The 17747-nt window shown below is 35.5% G+C and overlaps 1 protein-coding gene across 5 annotated transcripts in view; it reads left to right on the forward strand.

Annotated features, from left to right (window-relative positions):
• Positions 1-17747, forward strand: part of LOC145661112 (extracellular matrix organizing protein FRAS1-like) — a 3375101-nt gene that overhangs the window by 345861 nt on the left and 3011493 nt on the right. For all 5 annotated transcript variants that reach the window (XM_081726561.1, XM_081726566.1, XM_081726573.1 and 2 more), the window contains exon 2: positions 3581-3671. In XM_081726561.1, the coding sequence (XP_081582687.1) occupies positions 3581-3671 (91 nt within the window). The remainder of the gene's footprint in view (positions 1-3580; positions 3672-17747) is intronic.

Raw genomic sequence — 17747 nt, forward strand, 5'->3', positions numbered from 1 at the left:
AAAGTGTGCAACTGATATGTAAAGGTTCCCGGGTTCGAGTCAGCCCTTGTTTTCTTTTTTTGCTTCAACTAATAAAGTAACCACTTGTAAGTATAAATAAAATATTAATTCACCATATGTTTATAATGAATAAAACAATAGAAATTTTAAAATCACTTGTAAAATCTTTCAATGTTCCTTGTTAACTAGCAAGAAAATTTAATCTATTCCGTAAATATACTGATATCACGAGTTGTATTATGGTTACGACAGTCAACGGCGCCGATTTCTCTGTAAATTTGGGGGGCTTATTCATAAAAAGTACGTACAACAATACATGTAACAATAAAAAATACATATTCATAAAAGTACATGGGCCCACATGAGCTTGGGGGACGGGCCCCCGTCCCCCCATGTTCGGCGCCCATGACGACAGTCGCTGTGTAATAAATGTTCTTGACGCTTCGTGTCTACATCTGTTGACAGTGTACGATTTACAAAGGAATTGAGGGGAGAATCCCCTTTGCTAATACTGGATGTTGCTATAACCAAAGCAATTTCCCCCTTATTCCCCTTATAATTTTCACACTGTCAACAGATGTAGACACGAAGCTTCAGAACATTTTTACACAACGACTGCAGTAGCAATAATATTTACGGAAGAGATTAATTTTGTTCCTAGTTAACATGGAACATCAAAAGAATTTACAAGTAATTGAAAATTTCTATTGTTTTATTCATTATAAACATATAGTGAATTAATATTTTACTTATAGTTACTTTATTGGTTGAAGCAAAAAACAAGTAAAAAAATGTTTAACTCGAACGAGAATCGAACCCAGGACCCTTTGCACTTGAGTAGCTGTTTCTTCTCACTCTGCCACCCCGTAACTTTATAAGATTGCGCGTCGTACGATATGTGTGTCGAGTAGAAAACTTGAAGACGGTTTTTCTCCGTCATTTTTGCCCATTGCGCTCTCCCAGTTTGTAATATTAACTCTTTAAATGCACACTACCACTTCACAAAAATGGCCCCGAAGTTCACTTACCAAAGTGTGCCTTCTCCTTGTTAGAGTAGTGGGATAAGCGTTGCTTTACATTGCGGTGCTCCCGGGTTCGATTCCCGTCAAAACTAGAGCAAAAAACTAGCTGAATCCCTAGCTCATTTTCATAATTTTGGTATAGAGTTTATGCCCACCGCTATCTGCTGTGCTTGTGTAACAAAATTTGAAACAAACATGTACGACTATGCACAGACAGGAAAGAAGAATAAAATTAAGCACTTCCACAATCCAAGGTTTTGATAATCTTGTTTGGTAAAGTTAACACGATTTTAATTTTGGAAGCAAGTAATGATAGGAAGATATAGTACCTTCCTTGTGCTTATATACTTTATGCTTACTAGCCCTTTTTATGGAATATAGTTTCTTCATTCTAGAACAACGTGTAATGCCAATTTTATACACCATATCTGTAAAAAGAGTTGAATTTGTATTTAAGTACTAACCCAGCTACTTAGCTTCTAAGGATGGAACGAATGACTTAATGTTTGACCCAAAACATTACGTTCAATACACTCCTTGGTTTTCGAATGTAGCGAACTTACGACAAAGGAGAGATCCTTAGACGTTTAGATATTTGTGATGACCCAAAACGTTCAAGTGCAATATTAATACTAATATATTTATTATACAAAAATACCATTTTGTTTTATCTTTACATTGGAGGATGATAAAAGTTGCGCAAAACAAGAGAATAATAAAACATTCCCGATAATCAGAATATCCCAACCTTTGATTTTCTGAAAGGTATCCATGTGAAAATTTTACAAAACTTATGCTGAGTGTACCTATGTAGCGTTACTGAATTAGGTAAAATTTCCAAAGAAAGTATTTCTTCTGCAATAGACACTTTCGTCTTCTTTATGTTGGCCTGCCGGGTACATGGGTTGACTAGTCCGCCCCTAGCAGTAAGTACTGATTTTATTCGGAGAAGTGAAAGATTAATCTCTCTCTCTCTCTCTCTCTCTCTGTGTGTGTAAAGGAGAGAGTGACTTTAAATATATCTATGGATCTGTCTATATCTATATCTATCTATTTATTTATCTGTGGTGTGTTTGTTTTGAAACTATCATGTTATTCATACATATGTAGATATGTATATAGATTTGATATACTCGTACATCAGATGTAACAAAAGTTCGGAGCAAAGGCTATCTCTGTTATGAATAAAGATCCGAAAAAATGAAAGAGAGGAAAGTTCGTGAAAATAGGTGGTTCTTAGTCTAAAATGGAATTTTTCCAGTTGCACCAGCCGTTTGGGTTCCACACTGGTAACGCGCCCTATCTAATATAAATAAAGTAGAGTTTGTTTCTATATGTCTCCTTCTGCTGTGTGCGGCCTGAGGAAGAGACGAGTGGACCAAGAGTTACAAAATTTCGGTCACGGGTACCTTAGTCTAGGACCAAGACGAAGAAGAAGAGTTTTTTTTTTTAAATGTCAAACCAGGGAAGTCTCACGGGAGGGAGGCGTTTACCGGGACATGTAAAAGTAGTAGAAAATGACCGATATTAGTGTCAAATTCATAGTTTTCGCGATAGCTAAGATCAATGGTGAAACTCTGATCGCATTAACTTCCAAATTCACCCCATTCGGCTGCGGGCCGAGGGTTACCGCTGTATATACCGAGACATATGAAAATAATCCAAAATGACCGATATTAGTGTCAAATCCATAGATTTTGCGGTCGCTGATATCAATGGTGCCACTTTCATTAGCGATGACTTTCAAATTCAGCAACATTGTTTTGGCCGGGGTTCACCTGTGGGGGAGAGGGGTTTACCGAGACATGTAAAAATAATCCCAAATGATCATATTAGTGTCAAATCCATAGTTTTCGCACTGGCTGAGATGAATGGTGATATTCCCACAAGCGTTGACTTCCAAATACAGGCCCATGCGAACAATGGGTATTGCAGCTACTGTTCAATAAAACGCAACATTTCCAGTTCAGTAAACTGTTTCTGCACATACCCACAATACAAAAAAAATATTGTTGGGAATTGATTCGAGATGTTCTTGTTGTCCTCATATAACAATATGCACGTTCCCAATGTCATATTTGTGTGAAATTACATTCCGTTCGACCTGGGAATGCTGCACTTGTATTTAACATTAGGTGAAGCACAAATGGCTGGTGCAATTCCATCGTCTTAGGTTAAAAACTACCCATGTCCAACAACTTTCCTGTCTTTCCATTTTTTCGTATCTAGTCATCACGAAGATAGCTTATGTCTTTGTTTTTTGTCAAACCTGGCATTTATATACAGTGGCGGATCCAGGATATGATCAAGGGAGGGACTAAACCATAATTTGCTGTTTTATCCAGTGTAAAGCAGAATTAAAGCCCATTTTATCCAGTGTAAAACTAAGCGTCAAGGGGGGGGGTGCTATAGCCCCTTAGCCCCCCTTTGGATCCGCCCTTGTATATATATATATATATATATATATATATATATATATATATATATATATATATATACACTTAAACTATGGAATTTTCTTAAATATATTTATATTAAATACATTTTGATTTTATTAGGAATGAATACTCTGGAGGTTTCTGCTTCTTCGGTTGGTTCTGAACATGATAACCAGAAAACCTTTTCATTTCATCGAGACAGATTTGAAAGGTTAGTAATTTAGTTTCATTTCTTGCGTTAAGAACTATCAACATAATAAATATTATTCATCTTTTATCTACAAACTATTATAGATAGTATTAAACTATTTTGAAATTCGAGCTATGCTCATGGATTCCAGGCCTTTTCAGATAAAAGAAAACAATACATGTTACAAATTTCATAATATTAGTTTTATCGAAATATACGTTCTTCTGTGTTGGGTCAATCTATTCTAAGTGATCAAGCAAGTGCCGCTCGACCATCTCCAAAAAATCTAATTTTTTCATGAATAGTTATCCGATATCATGTTACTTCAAACCACAATTAATTATTTTTTACAACATCCGATGGCAACACAGCGGCTCCAGCCACTTTGCGCTTTTTCAATTTTAGGTGTTTACGTTGTTTTGAATATCTCAGCACGTCTTTTTCTACGAAATAGAAAATTGGTGGATGTATCCAACTCGTGCAGAGCTAAAACTTTGATCTTATAACAGTTTTGCCTAAAATCAATTGAAGAGGGTGAAATCATTACATACAGTAGCAACATGTTTGGAGAGTAAAGAGATGTTTGGGACGAAGAAATTACTGACGTAGAGGTCTGAATTTGTGTGTGCATATAGTCCGAGATCATAAGTTAATATACAAAAATTTACAGACCTGAAGCTGCTCCCAAAGGCCTGAACAAAAGCTCCTAAAATTGGGGAATTATTTCAATTTGGCATGTTTCACTATCCAATATCTCCAATGGGCCTGGATAAAAAAATGAAATTTTGGGAATAGTTAGTCCTTTAGTATACCATAACACACAACAAAGCGCGTTTTATGCTTTTGAGCAGAAGGGAGTCAAAGTATTAAGTAATGACGTTATATTCTAGGATGTGTTTTGTTCAAAAAATCAACACGAAATTCGTTGTTGTGAAGTAAAATAAAGTAGGATGAATGTTTAGTCCAGTCAAGTCTTTCGAGCTCGTTTCTTTCCTCTAGTTGTAACACTGTCTTATCACACTCACGACAGCACTGGCAAAGAATGTTGCTCTCAGCAGAGGGCGAGGAAACTCAAGATGCACACTTGACAAAAAGTCCGTAAGTACTCATTGCACTTGCTGTTGGCTATATCAATGATTCCACAGTCAGTGTTTATAGCGAGTAAGTGTTCACTGACTTGGTAATGTAGATCAAACGAAAGGACAAGCGTTTCCTGCATGAGTTGACAGTTGAAACAAGAATAAACATGATTGAATATCATTGATATAGCAAACAGCAAGAGCAATGAGTACTTACGGACTTTTTGTCAAGCGTGCATCTTGAGTTTCCTCGCCCTCTGCTGAGAGCGACATTCTTTTCCAGTGCTGCTATGGGTGTGATAAGACAGTGTTACTTGAGGAAAGAAACAAGCTTGAGAGCCTTGAGTGGACTAACCATTCATCCTACTTTATTTTACTTCACAACAACGAATTTCCAGTTGAATTTGTGAACAAAATACCTCCTAGTGTATGATATCATTACTTAATACTTTGACCCCTTCTGTTCAAAAACACAAAACACGCTTTGTTGTGTGTTATGGTATACTAAGGACTAACTATTCCCAAACTTTCAGATTGTTTTTATCCAGGCCCATTGGAGATATTGGATAGTGAAACATGAAAAATTGGCATAATTCCCAAATTTTACGAGTTTTTCTTAGGTCTTTGGCAGCAGCTACAGGTCTGTAAATTTTTGTGTATTAACTTATGACCCCGAACTATATGCACACACAAATTCAGACCTCTACGTCAGTTGTTTCTTCATCCAGAACATGTCTTCAATGCCCAAAAATGTTGCTACTGTAGGTCCTGATTTCACCCTCTTCAATTGATTTTAGGCAAAAATGTTATGAGATCAAAGTTTTTGCTCTGCACAAGTTGGATACATCCACCAATTTTCAATTTGGTAGAACAAATACGTGCTGAGATATTCAAAACAACGTAAACACCTAAAATCGAAAAAGCGCAAAATGGCAAGACCCGCTGCGTCGCCATGGCATGTAAAAAATAATTAATTGTGGTTTTGAAGCACCCTAATATAGAATAAACATTCATGAAAAAATCAATTTTTTTGAAAAGGTCAAGCGGCAATTTTTTTCTCGGTCTCAGCATGGATTGACGCTGTTACATATACTAATATGCCAACACAAATTACTGTATATACCATCAAGTCATACAGTATTCTTGGATTGATAATTAAAAAAAAATAGCTCTCAAAATTTAAAGTATCGCTCGACTTTGTAAGAGTCTAACTCAACGAAAAGAAGAAGTGATGAGGAGTCATATGGATGGTGGATTATGGATGGTAACGAAAAGTTCCTAACCTAGGCTATAACAAATTCAAAAATATGAGAAACGAAATTAAATCTTCCAGTTAATGTCACCCGATTATGCCCTTTAGGCTAAGGAAGACGGAAGATTAAGGCAACTGAATGATAATGGAAGACTTTTTAAAATAAGACGTTGATAGTATCTCGAGAAAACCCAAGGATACGGTGTTGTCAACCACAAACTTACCTGGCCGGGGATTGAGGCAGGGACTCCAGGCATCAGAGGTAAGTGCTCTACCACTAAGTCAGCGTGACCATCTCCGGAATATCAAAAATGAATTGTTGTTACCGAAAATGAAAATACTGTGTTTCTATCTTTTTCGCTTTGTCTGTTGACTTATACCTTTTTATTACAGTGTTATCGTTTTACTACTAATGTTGTTATCTGTCACCACGGTATTGCGCGTCCATAGGTTGTGGATCGGACAAAACGCCTCTTGATATAGAGATCAGCTGCGAATATACTGAATAAGCAGTCGTGGACACACGATAAGAGTTGGTACCTGCAGGTTGGAGGTTTGATGTGAGGCTAACAACCTCATCCTGTAGAAGAAGGTACTTGTCCAGAAACATTCAAATAACACTCGGGCCAGGACTGATAACTTGATATGACCTCAGTAATGTAAAATGGACATTGGATTTGAAACATGGAATAATTTTATGAGGTCTTTATAGACTGAAATGAATGCGGATAAGCATACTGAAGTTGATAGTAAAAAGGAGAAGAAATTGGTTTGGACACTGTCTAAGGATGAATTGCCTTATAAGATATACTTTGGAAGAATTAGTGTCTGAAAGGAAAAGAGAGGGAAAATGTGTCAGCTCCTTTACGATATGTAGATCGAAACTTTGGATATCATAAAAGAAACTAAGTAGGATTTGTCTTGATCGCGATACATAGTAACGCTCTTTCTTTCGGTGAAATAATTTGTATTATGTATGCATTATATTGATATTTTAACAAAATATGCATACGAATATAGACAAGAATAGCCCCTATTTACAAATTTTGGTTGAACGGATATATGGAACGTGTTGGAAATGGCGAACGAAAATACAATTACTTCTAGTAGTAGTAATAGTGATAGTGGAAGAAGTTAGGAACAATTTCACAATTGCTAGAAAACAATAACGTTTGCTTTTTATCAGAAACATTTAGGCACATCAGACACGTCTAGGCTTTGTCTATAGAAGTTGTACAAATTAGGGGATGACAGATCATCTCTTCAGAACCTGTTAGATGGTGATAATTCAATGAAAAAGTCGAAGGTAACACTTCCGCAACCGAGGCCTACATTGTGAAATTCAATATTTAAGAGTGCGCCCGCGCGCGAAATACCAAATTATATTTGAACTAGAATATCTTCTCACAGAAACAAGCTAGAAACTTCGTTCTTGTGCCAAATCAAAGATAATTGACAGTAGAAGTAAGAAAACTGGATATATTGTTTATATGTTGCTGCCATATTTAAAATAACCGTTAATTTTGCCAAAAAAATAGTTTTTTCCTTTTCTCTTTTTTCATTTAATGAAATATAATTATGAAAGTTTTGCAAATATGAAAAACGCAGGCCAAAATATTAAAGGAGCATACTCTTAGCTTATCATCGTCACTAATATCTTTAGTAGATCTTATAAAGCCCAAACAGACAAATAAACAAGACAGGACACAGTACTAAAGGGTATACTAGCATTAGAAAACGAAATCTGGTGCGTGAAATTGTCTAGAAATCGAACTTGGCAAAACAAGCTCGACAGAAAAATATGCACACACACACACACACACACACACACACACACATATATATATATATATATATATATATATATATATATATATATATATATATATATATATATATATATATATATATATCAGTGGCGTATTTACGATTTTCTTTCGGGGGGGCTTTGCTAACTTTCGGGGAGGGCTTTGCCTGAAAATGTGAAAATTCTGCAAGACATTTCATATACTTTACTATAGTAAGTAAGATTTCGGGCGGGGCTTAAGCCCGGAAGCCCCCCCCCCTAAATACGCCACTGATATATATATATATATATATATATATATATATATATATATATATATATATATATATAATAAAACCGCTGTGTAAAGAAATTTCTAAGATATATCGTTTAAAATAAATCAATGTCACGGGCCAATTTTGAAAAAAAAACAACCAAAAATTAAAGTTTCTAAATTAACAAAGTAGACATAACCTTGACATTGAGGTCATAGGTGAAAAAAGGTATTTTTTGTCAGCCAAAGCGTATTTAATGCTGACCTACTATAGTATATACAAAAACTAAAACAAAGAAATTAAAAATAGGAGAAAAAATTATAGAAAACTACACCAAACGAAAACCAACATCAATATTAGTAATAATAAACTACGACGGAAAAGACTGAAAGTATTACCAAAGGAAAAAAATACCTCCAAAACAAGAAGGGAGGAACGTATGACATGCAGGGGTGTAAATAATGGCCCCGCAGACCCCGCATTGCAGGTGTTCCTCAAGCCATAAGGTGGCCCCAAATCGTGAAGTGGGACGTGGAGAAGGGGTCCCACTCCACGCTGTCTGCGGGAGGCCCCTAGCCTTTAGTTACGCCACTGATGACATGTGGTAAAAAAAAAAGTAATTTGAAGTTACCTGAAGCATCATTGGTTCCGCTCGATGAACAATTTACTAAAAGCTGTAAGTTGGAGCAAGAATTGTTCTGAAGAAACTACCCCATGGGAAAGGTGAGCATTCTAAATTAGTGTATGAACCAAGTCACCTAGTTGGACGACTGGATTAAACGTGACCGAACAAGCATGCTTCTTCAAACAGGTCGTTAGCGTATGTTGGTCTTGCCTGCTCGAAAAATCACCACAGTGGGGAATTAGGGTCTGCGGATTTGGACACGAAAAAGGTACCATGCTCCAGGAATTGATACAATACAACCAACTTAGTCCCCAAGGCTAGAAGTGATGTTTCTTACCCAGATGAAACAGCTACTGGACTTCTACCTTCAAACTGCGAAACTCGACCAGAAATCATTTTGAAAATTGATCCAACAAAGACCATTTTCACAGATGCTTATCGATTTGGTCACAGAAAGTAGAACTGTACTTGCTGAACGAACGAAGTACTCCTGTGTCCAACAAGTAATATTTGTAAGCAGAGTCCGTGCGAGCGGGGTGTCCGTCTGGCTGTAGGACCAGGTAATGAACAAAGTGATTTGCTAATAAAGATAGGATCATGATGGAAGGAAACTACTGAAATAGGAAAAATGCCAATATTGCTGTAACTAAGAGGGACTAATTGAATATGATGGATGAGCCTGTTGACTGCGAACGCGGAGCAATAAACCTGCACTATCAACCAATGGAGCTGAATGAGGAAGAAAAAAATCCATAAATCATTTATATATTCGCAGGGAGAGCCATAATGCATGTAATATAATAATAATGTAAAAAGTAGTTCACTTCAGCGAGTAGTAGGGGTCGACGTTGGTGCAACTCAGTCAGCAAAAATTTTTGTGACGTCATAGGTCAAAGGTCAATGACCTTGGCCCGGGGTCAATGACCGAGGGGTACTTAGGACCACCCCCTCTAAATTTTGGCAGGGGTACCTTGGCCCACCCCTTAAATTTTGGCAGGGGTACATAGGACCACCCCCCTTAAATTTTGGAAATTGCCAAATCTAAAAATTGGGTGTGGTAGCCTAGGACCAGGGTATGTACCTCTATTAGTATTGGGTGTCTATGTCGTTCCCTTTCATGGGTAAAAAATTGCCAAAAATTCAAATTTCGGAGGTTTTTGACCTAATTTATCCCCTTGGATGAGGTGTTATTACCCTATATGGTTATATGGGCGTATACAGGGGTTCATTACCTATCATAAGACATGGGTATATTAATGCACCCCTTGAAATTTTTGGGAGGGGTACCTTGGCCCACCCCTTCAATTTTGGAAATTGCCCAATTTCAACATTGGGTATTATAGTACAGGACCCTAATATGTACTATGATAAATTTGGGTGGTCCACCTCATTCCCTTTTAGGGGTAAAAAATTGCCAAAAATTCAAATTTCGGGGGTTTTTGACCTAATTTATCCCCTTGGATGAGGTGTTATTACCCTATATAGTTATATGGGCGTATACAGGGGTCCATTACCTTTCATAAGACATGGGTATATTAATGCACCCCTTGAAAAATTTGGGAGGGGTACCATGGCCCACCCCTTAAATTTTGGAAATTGACCAATTTAAACATTTGGTATTATAGTACCGGATCCTAACATGTATTATGATAAATTTGGATGGTCCACCTCGTTTCCTTCTAGGGGTACAAAATTGTCAAAATATAAACGTAAGCAATACGTTGTACTGTACCACGTGTTTGGTCTTTTGGCCCAATTTAACCTCTTGGATGAGGTTCTATTACCTTATATGGTTATATGGTTATGTATAGGGGTCTATTCCCTATCATAAGACATAGGTACATTTGTGCACTCCTTTAAAAATTTGGGAGGGGTACTTTGGCCCACCCCTTAAATTTTAGAAATTGCTCATTTTATATATTTGGTATTATAGTACTGGACCCTAACATGTATTATGATAAATTTGGATGGTCCACCTCGTTTCCTTCTAGGGGTACAAAATTGTCAAAATATAAACGTAAGCAATACGTTGTACTGTACCACGTGTTTGGTCTTTTGGCCCAATTTAACCTCTTGGATGAGGTTCTATTACCTTATATGGTTATATGGTTATGTATAGGGGTCTATTCCCTATCATAAGACATAGGTACATTTGTGCACTCCTTTAAAAATTTGGGAGGGGTACTTTGGCCCACCCCTTTAATTTTGGAAATTGCCCCTTTTACATGTTTGGTATTATAGTATAGAACCCTAATATATATTACTATAAATTTGGGTGGTTCACCACGTTTCCTTTGATGGGTACGAAATTGCCAAATTTTAGTACAACCACGTGTTTGGTTTTGGCTCAATTTATCCCCTTGGATGAGGTCCTATTACCTTATATGGTTATATGATCGTGTATAGGGGTCCATTCCATATCCCCTTAAATTTTGGAAATTTTCCAATTTAAGCATTCGGTATCATAGTACATGACCTCAACATGTATCATGATAAATTTGGGTGATCCATCTTGTTCCCTTTCATGGGTAAAAATTACTAAATTATAAACATAAGCAATATGTTGTACCATGCGTTTGGTTTTTGGCCCAATTTCTTCCCTTTGATGGGGTTCTATTACCTTATATGGTTATATGGTCATGTATATGGGTTCATTTCCTATCATAAGACATGGGTACATTGACGCACCCCTTGAAAAATTTGGGAGGGGTATTTTGGCTCATCCAGTCGGTTTTAGAAATTGTTTTAATATAAGCATTTGGTATCATAGTACAGGACTTCAATATGTACCACTATAAATTTGGATGGTCCACATCGTTCCCTTTCATGGGTAAAGAACTACCAAAAATCGAATTTCGGAGGTTATTGACTCCTATTTAGCACGTTATATGGTTTATTACCTTTATATGTTTATGTTCCCTTTTAAATTTGGGAATTATCAAATAACAAAATTCGGTAAACGTTTTCTAGGACCCATTGGTGTTCCTCTTATGGCCAAATATTCAAAATTTAAATGTTATTGACCGGTTTTATTATTGAATAAGTACAGGATTTATTACTTTTTTTTCATAAGACACAGGTGTATTTGTGTACCAATCTTAAATTTTGGGAGGGGGTACATTTCTTATTGTCGTATCAATAATTGGTAATTGGATAGTATATCATTCATTGGGTAAATCATTGTCAAATATGAGTATGATCACGTGATCAGTTATTAACCTATGATGGGATTAGGAGTCCAGGACATTGGTACATTAAAACTTTGTAGTATAATTTAAGAATTGTCAAATGAAATTACGTCATTGGTTTTGATTATTCACGCCAAATATAAACGTAAGCAAGACGTTGTACCACGTGATTGTCCTTGATGAGGTAGTGTACAGGGATTCATTTCCTTTGTTGTGGTACTTCTTAAGTTTGAGTACATTAAACAGTTGGTTCTACTCAGGTAAACAATTGACGGACATTATTGACCTTATTGAACATATAATAATATGATTAACTCTAAGACTTAGGTATATCAGGAGAAGTATTCTTTAAATTTGGGAATGGTGATAAACAGAATTTTAACATAAGGCGCGAAATTAGAAACAATACATTGAACTTTAGTCACAGCTCATAGTCTAAGATCATTGGTGGTGATTGATTTGAAATCTGATAGCTATCCTTATTGAATCTTATGACTCATAGACGAAAGGCAATACATGCTACAACACTGGCAAAGTTATTGTTAATGCAATTTGATTGGTTGATCACTATCTTTCCTGCAATCTGATTGGTTGATCACTATCTTTCGTGCAATCTGATTGGTTGATGATTTTCAAATCTTTGCTGCATTCAGTTTTAAGTTTTGTTTAACATTTAAAAATCTTGGTTTCGTTCAACATTTTGCACTCACTGATAAATATGATCAAAACCGTTTATTTGTTAATCGAATAGTTAAAAACCGGATAAAGTTAGACGGTTAACCGTGAAACGTAAAATTTTTTTAGTTTGAAATTTTTTTGCTTGAAATTTTTTTGTTTGAAAATTTTTTCGTTTCCAAATTTTTTTGTTTCAAAATTTTGTTTGAGATTTTTTCGTTTGAAATTTTTTGTTTGAAAATTTTTGTTCGAAAATTTTGTTTAAAATTTTTTGTTTAAAATTTTTCGTTTCCAAATTTTTTGTTTGAAATTTTTTGTTTCAAAATTTTGTTTGAAATTTTTTTCGCTTCAAAATTTTGTTTGAATTTTTTTTTGGTTTGAAATTTTTTGTTTGATTTTTTTTTCGTTTCAAAATTTTGTTTCAAAGATTTTTGTTTGAAATTTTTGTTTCAAAGTTTGAGTTGACATTTTTAAAAGTTTGTGCACCTATTAGTAAAGAACCGGAACTGTTTAGAACAAAAACCTTTGACAACATTGTGGTGCAATAGTACACGTCAGAACCTTGGGGTTGTACTTGAAATGAAAAAACACAATTCATTGAAATGGATCATTTTATTACACTCCACATACATCCATACCAGATAGTGGTTCTGGATATCGTCGATACAATGTATTTTGAACTTCTTGCACTAGTTTGTCTTTAGCATATAATTTTAATTCCAGTTGAAGTCTTTTAAGGTCTAATGCAATATCAATTGGTGGAAACTCAATGTCCATTTGATCACAAATAAACTGTTTATCAATACAGGTATGCACCCACGAACGATGTTGACAACCATCACAATATCTAGATACATGTTGTACAATATGCATAACACATTTTTCAAAATAGTACTTTTTCAGGAATATACTAGTTTTGTTGCACACTTCCACTGCATGTTTAACACACTGAAATACGCTGATGAATTTGTTCCATTCAGTTTGTGTTAGATACACCATGTTACGATGGACATGGATTGTACTCTTTTTACGTAACAGCACCATCTTCTCTTCGAGGACTGTACGCAGCACCACTTCATGATTTGAGCCTAATGATTTGACTATGGTCACATTTAGCTCATCATGAAAATAATCGTTCATTTGGTCGATTCGTGCCATTCTTCACAGGTCAGTTGTACACCAAATTGTTCTGCTTTGCCCAATCGAATCACAGGTTTAAATGTTCTAGCACTGATACCAATCATCACATGTTTTGTTTGAAATATATTTATTGGATAATAGCTTGCGAAGATGAACTCTTTATCGTTAGAAGTACACATCTTTCCTCCTGAAAAGCACTTGCTCAAATGATTTCGTGGGATGACACTGTATTTGCTGGTTTATAGTTATTGCTGACGTCATGTGCTGACGTTTGAATTCATGATTTCATCACAGTTGCTGACGTCATGCCGACCAACCACATTCATACAACTATGTCTGATGTGCTGACGTTTGAATTCATGATTTTGCTGACGAATCTGGCTGTGTACTAAATTCAAGTTGATGACTTCGACCCAAGAATCCTTTGTAACATAAAGATACAGATCCAGTATTTAAGAAACGCAGCAGTTCTTCTTGTTTTGATGCTTCCATGGGTAAATATCTTGCTGGTAAAATTATATTCTTATCATTTTCAAGCTTCACTACGATTCTTAATCCAAACTTTGTAGGGATCATTTGGCTAGCTAAGATTCTATAAGGTACATTCTGTTGTAAATCAGTAATCTTGGTAAATGATTTCATCACATCACGTGTGTTTAGAAACTGCAGACAAGTAGCCATGATGACGTTATCATGAATACTAACTCGAACGATGATGCAAAACTGATGACGTTGCATTATCGTGTTCTGACGTGTACTATTGCACCACAATGTTGTCAAAGGTTTTTGTTCTAAACAGTTCCGGTTCTTTACTAATAGGTGCACAAAGTTAAAATTTTGGAAACGAAAAATTCAAACAAAATTTTGAAGCGAAACAAATTTTCAAACAAAATTTTGAAAAAATCGAAACAAAAAATTTGGAAACGAAAAATTTCAAAACAAAAATTTGAAACAAAAATTTTCAAACAAAAAATTTCAAACGAAAAAATTTTCAAACAAAAATTTCAAACGAAAAAATCTCAAACAAAATTTTGAAACAAAAAAATTTGGAAACGAAAAAATTTTCAAACAAAAAATTTCAAGCAAAAAATTTCAAACTAAAAAATTTTACGTTTCACGGTTAACCGTCAAACTTTATCCGGTTTTTAACTATTCGATTAACAAATAAACGGTTTTGATCATATTTATCAGTGAGTGCAAAATGTTGAACGAAACCAAGATTTTTAAATGTTAAACAAAACTTAAAACTGAATGCAGCAAAGATTTGAAAATCATCAACCAATCAGATTGCACGAAAGATAGTGATCAACCAATCAGATTGCAGGAAAGATAGTGATCAACCAATCAAATTGCATTAACAATAACTTTGCCAGTGTTGTAGCATGTATTGCCTTTCGTCTATGAGTCATAAGATTCCATAAGGTTAGCTATTAGATTTCAAATCAATCACCACCAATGATCTTAGACTATGAGCTGTGACTAAAGTTCAATGTATTGTTTCAAATTTCGCACCTTATGTTAAAATTCTGTTTATCACCATTCCCAAATTTAAAGAATACTTCTCTTGATATACCTAAGTCTTAGAGTTAATCATATCATTATATGTTCAATAAGGTCAATAATGTCCGTCAATTGTTTACCTGAGTAGAACCAACTGTTTTCTAGAAGTGTGTGTGTACTCAAACTTAAGAAGTACCACAACAAAGGAAATGAATCCCTGTACACTACCTCATCAAGGACAATCACGTGGTACAACGTCTTGCTTACGTTTATATTTGACGGGAATAATCAAAACCAATGACGCATTATCAAATTATCCTACAAAGTTTCAATGTACCAATGTCCTGGACTCCTAATCCCATCATAGGTCAATAACCGATCACGTGATCATAATGATTTACCCAATGAATGAGATACTATCCAATTACCAATTATTGATACGACAATAAGAAATGTACCCCTTCCAAAATTTAAGATTGGTACACAAATACACCTGTGTCTTATGAAAAAGTAATAAATCCTGTACTTATTCAATAATAAAGCCGGTCAATAACATTTAAATTTTGAATATTTGGCCATAAGAGGAATACCAATGGGTCCTAGAAAACGTTTACCGAATTTTGTTATTTGATAATTCCCAAATTTAAAAGGAAACATAAACATATAAAGGTAATAAACCTCTGTACATACCCATATAACATGCTAAATAGAGGTCAATAACCTCCGAAATTTGATTTTTGGTAGTTCTTTACCTATGAGAAAGGGAACGATGTGGACCATCCAAATTTATAGTAGTACATATTGGAGACCTGTACTATGATACCAAATGCTTATATTAAACAATTTCTAAAACCGAGTGGATGAGCCAAGATACCCCTCCCAAATTTTTAAAGGATGCATCAATGTACCCATATCTTATGATAGGAAATGAACCTATATACATGACCATATAACCATATAAGGTAATAAAACCTCATCAAAGGGGAGAAATTGGGCCAAAAACCAAACACATGGTACAACATATTGCTTATGTTTATATTTTAGCAATTTTGTACCCTAAAAGAGAACGATGTGGACCACCCAAATTTATCATGATACATGTTGAGTCATGTACTATGATACCGAATCCCCTCCCGGGTTGCATCAATGTACCTATGTCTTATGATAGGGAATGAACACCTATACATTACCATATAAGGTAATAGGACCTCATCCAAAGGAATAAATTAGGTCAAAAACCAAACATGTGGTACAACGTAATGCTTACGTTTATATTTTGTCAATTTTGTACCCCTGGAAGGAAACGAGGTGGACCACCCAAATTTATCATGATACATATTAGGGTCTTGTACTATAATACCCAACGTTTAAATTGGGAAATTTCCAAAATTTAAGGGGTGGGCCAAGGTACCCCTCCCAAATTTTTCAAGGGGTGCATTAATATACCCATATGTTATGAAAAGTAATGGACCCCTGTATACGTCCATATAACTATATAGGGTAATAATACCTCATCAAAGGGGATAAATTAGGTCAAAAAACCCCGAAATTTAAATTTTTGGCAATTTTTTACCCATGAAAGGGAACGACATAGACACCCAATACTGATAGAGGTACATACTATGGTCCTAGGCTACCACACCAAATTTTTAGATTGGCAATTTCCAAAATTTAAGGGGGGTGGTCCTATGTACCCCTAAAAGGGAATGAGGTGGACCACCCAAATTTATCATAGTACATATTAGGGTCCTGTACTATAATACCCAATGTTGAAATTGGGCAATTTCCAAAATTGAAGGGGTGGGCCAAGGTACACCTCCCAAAAATTTCAAGGGGTGCATTAATATACCCATGTCTTATGAAAGGTAATGAACCCATGTATACGCCCATATAACTATATAAGGTAATAATACCTCATCAAAGGGGATAAATTAGGTCAAAAACCCCCGAAATTTCAATTTTTGGCATTTTTTTACCCATGAAAGGGAACGACATAGACACCCAATACTGATAGAGGTACATGCTATGGTCCTAGGCTACCATACCAAATTTTTAGATTTGGCAATTTCCAAAAATTAAGGGAGGTGGTCCTATGTACCCCTGCCAAAATTTAGGGGGTGGGCCAAGGTACCCCTGGCAAAATTTAGAGGGGGTGGTCCTAGGTACCCCTAGGTCATTGACCCTGGGCCAAGGTCATTGACCTTTGACCTATGACGTCACAAAAATTTTTGCTGACTGAGTTGCACCAACGTCGACCCCTACTACTCAGCGGATTCATAAATGTATTAGTACCGATTGGTAAGTATAAGTAGTATACTGTGCTTTATAAAGCATTGTCTGTCACACGAAGACCAATGCCAAAATGATTATGATAGTCTTCATCCAGAATTGACGAATGCTGGAAAGACCATTAAAAAATAAAAATCGTAAATTATCAGAAACCTACATACACAGTACATAATATTAACATTAACATTCGACATTTATACCAAAAAACATTTGTGAAAGCTAATAGAGGTTCAGTTCTTCATGCAATTACCATACAATGCAATAAAATTAGGATTAGAATAAGTGTTT

The sequence above is a fragment of the Thermobia domestica genome, chromosome 1, assembly GCF_964235325.1.
Source record: "Thermobia domestica chromosome 1, izTheDome1.hap1.1, whole genome shotgun sequence".
Taxonomy (NCBI): domain Eukaryota; kingdom Metazoa; phylum Arthropoda; class Insecta; order Zygentoma; family Lepismatidae; genus Thermobia; species Thermobia domestica.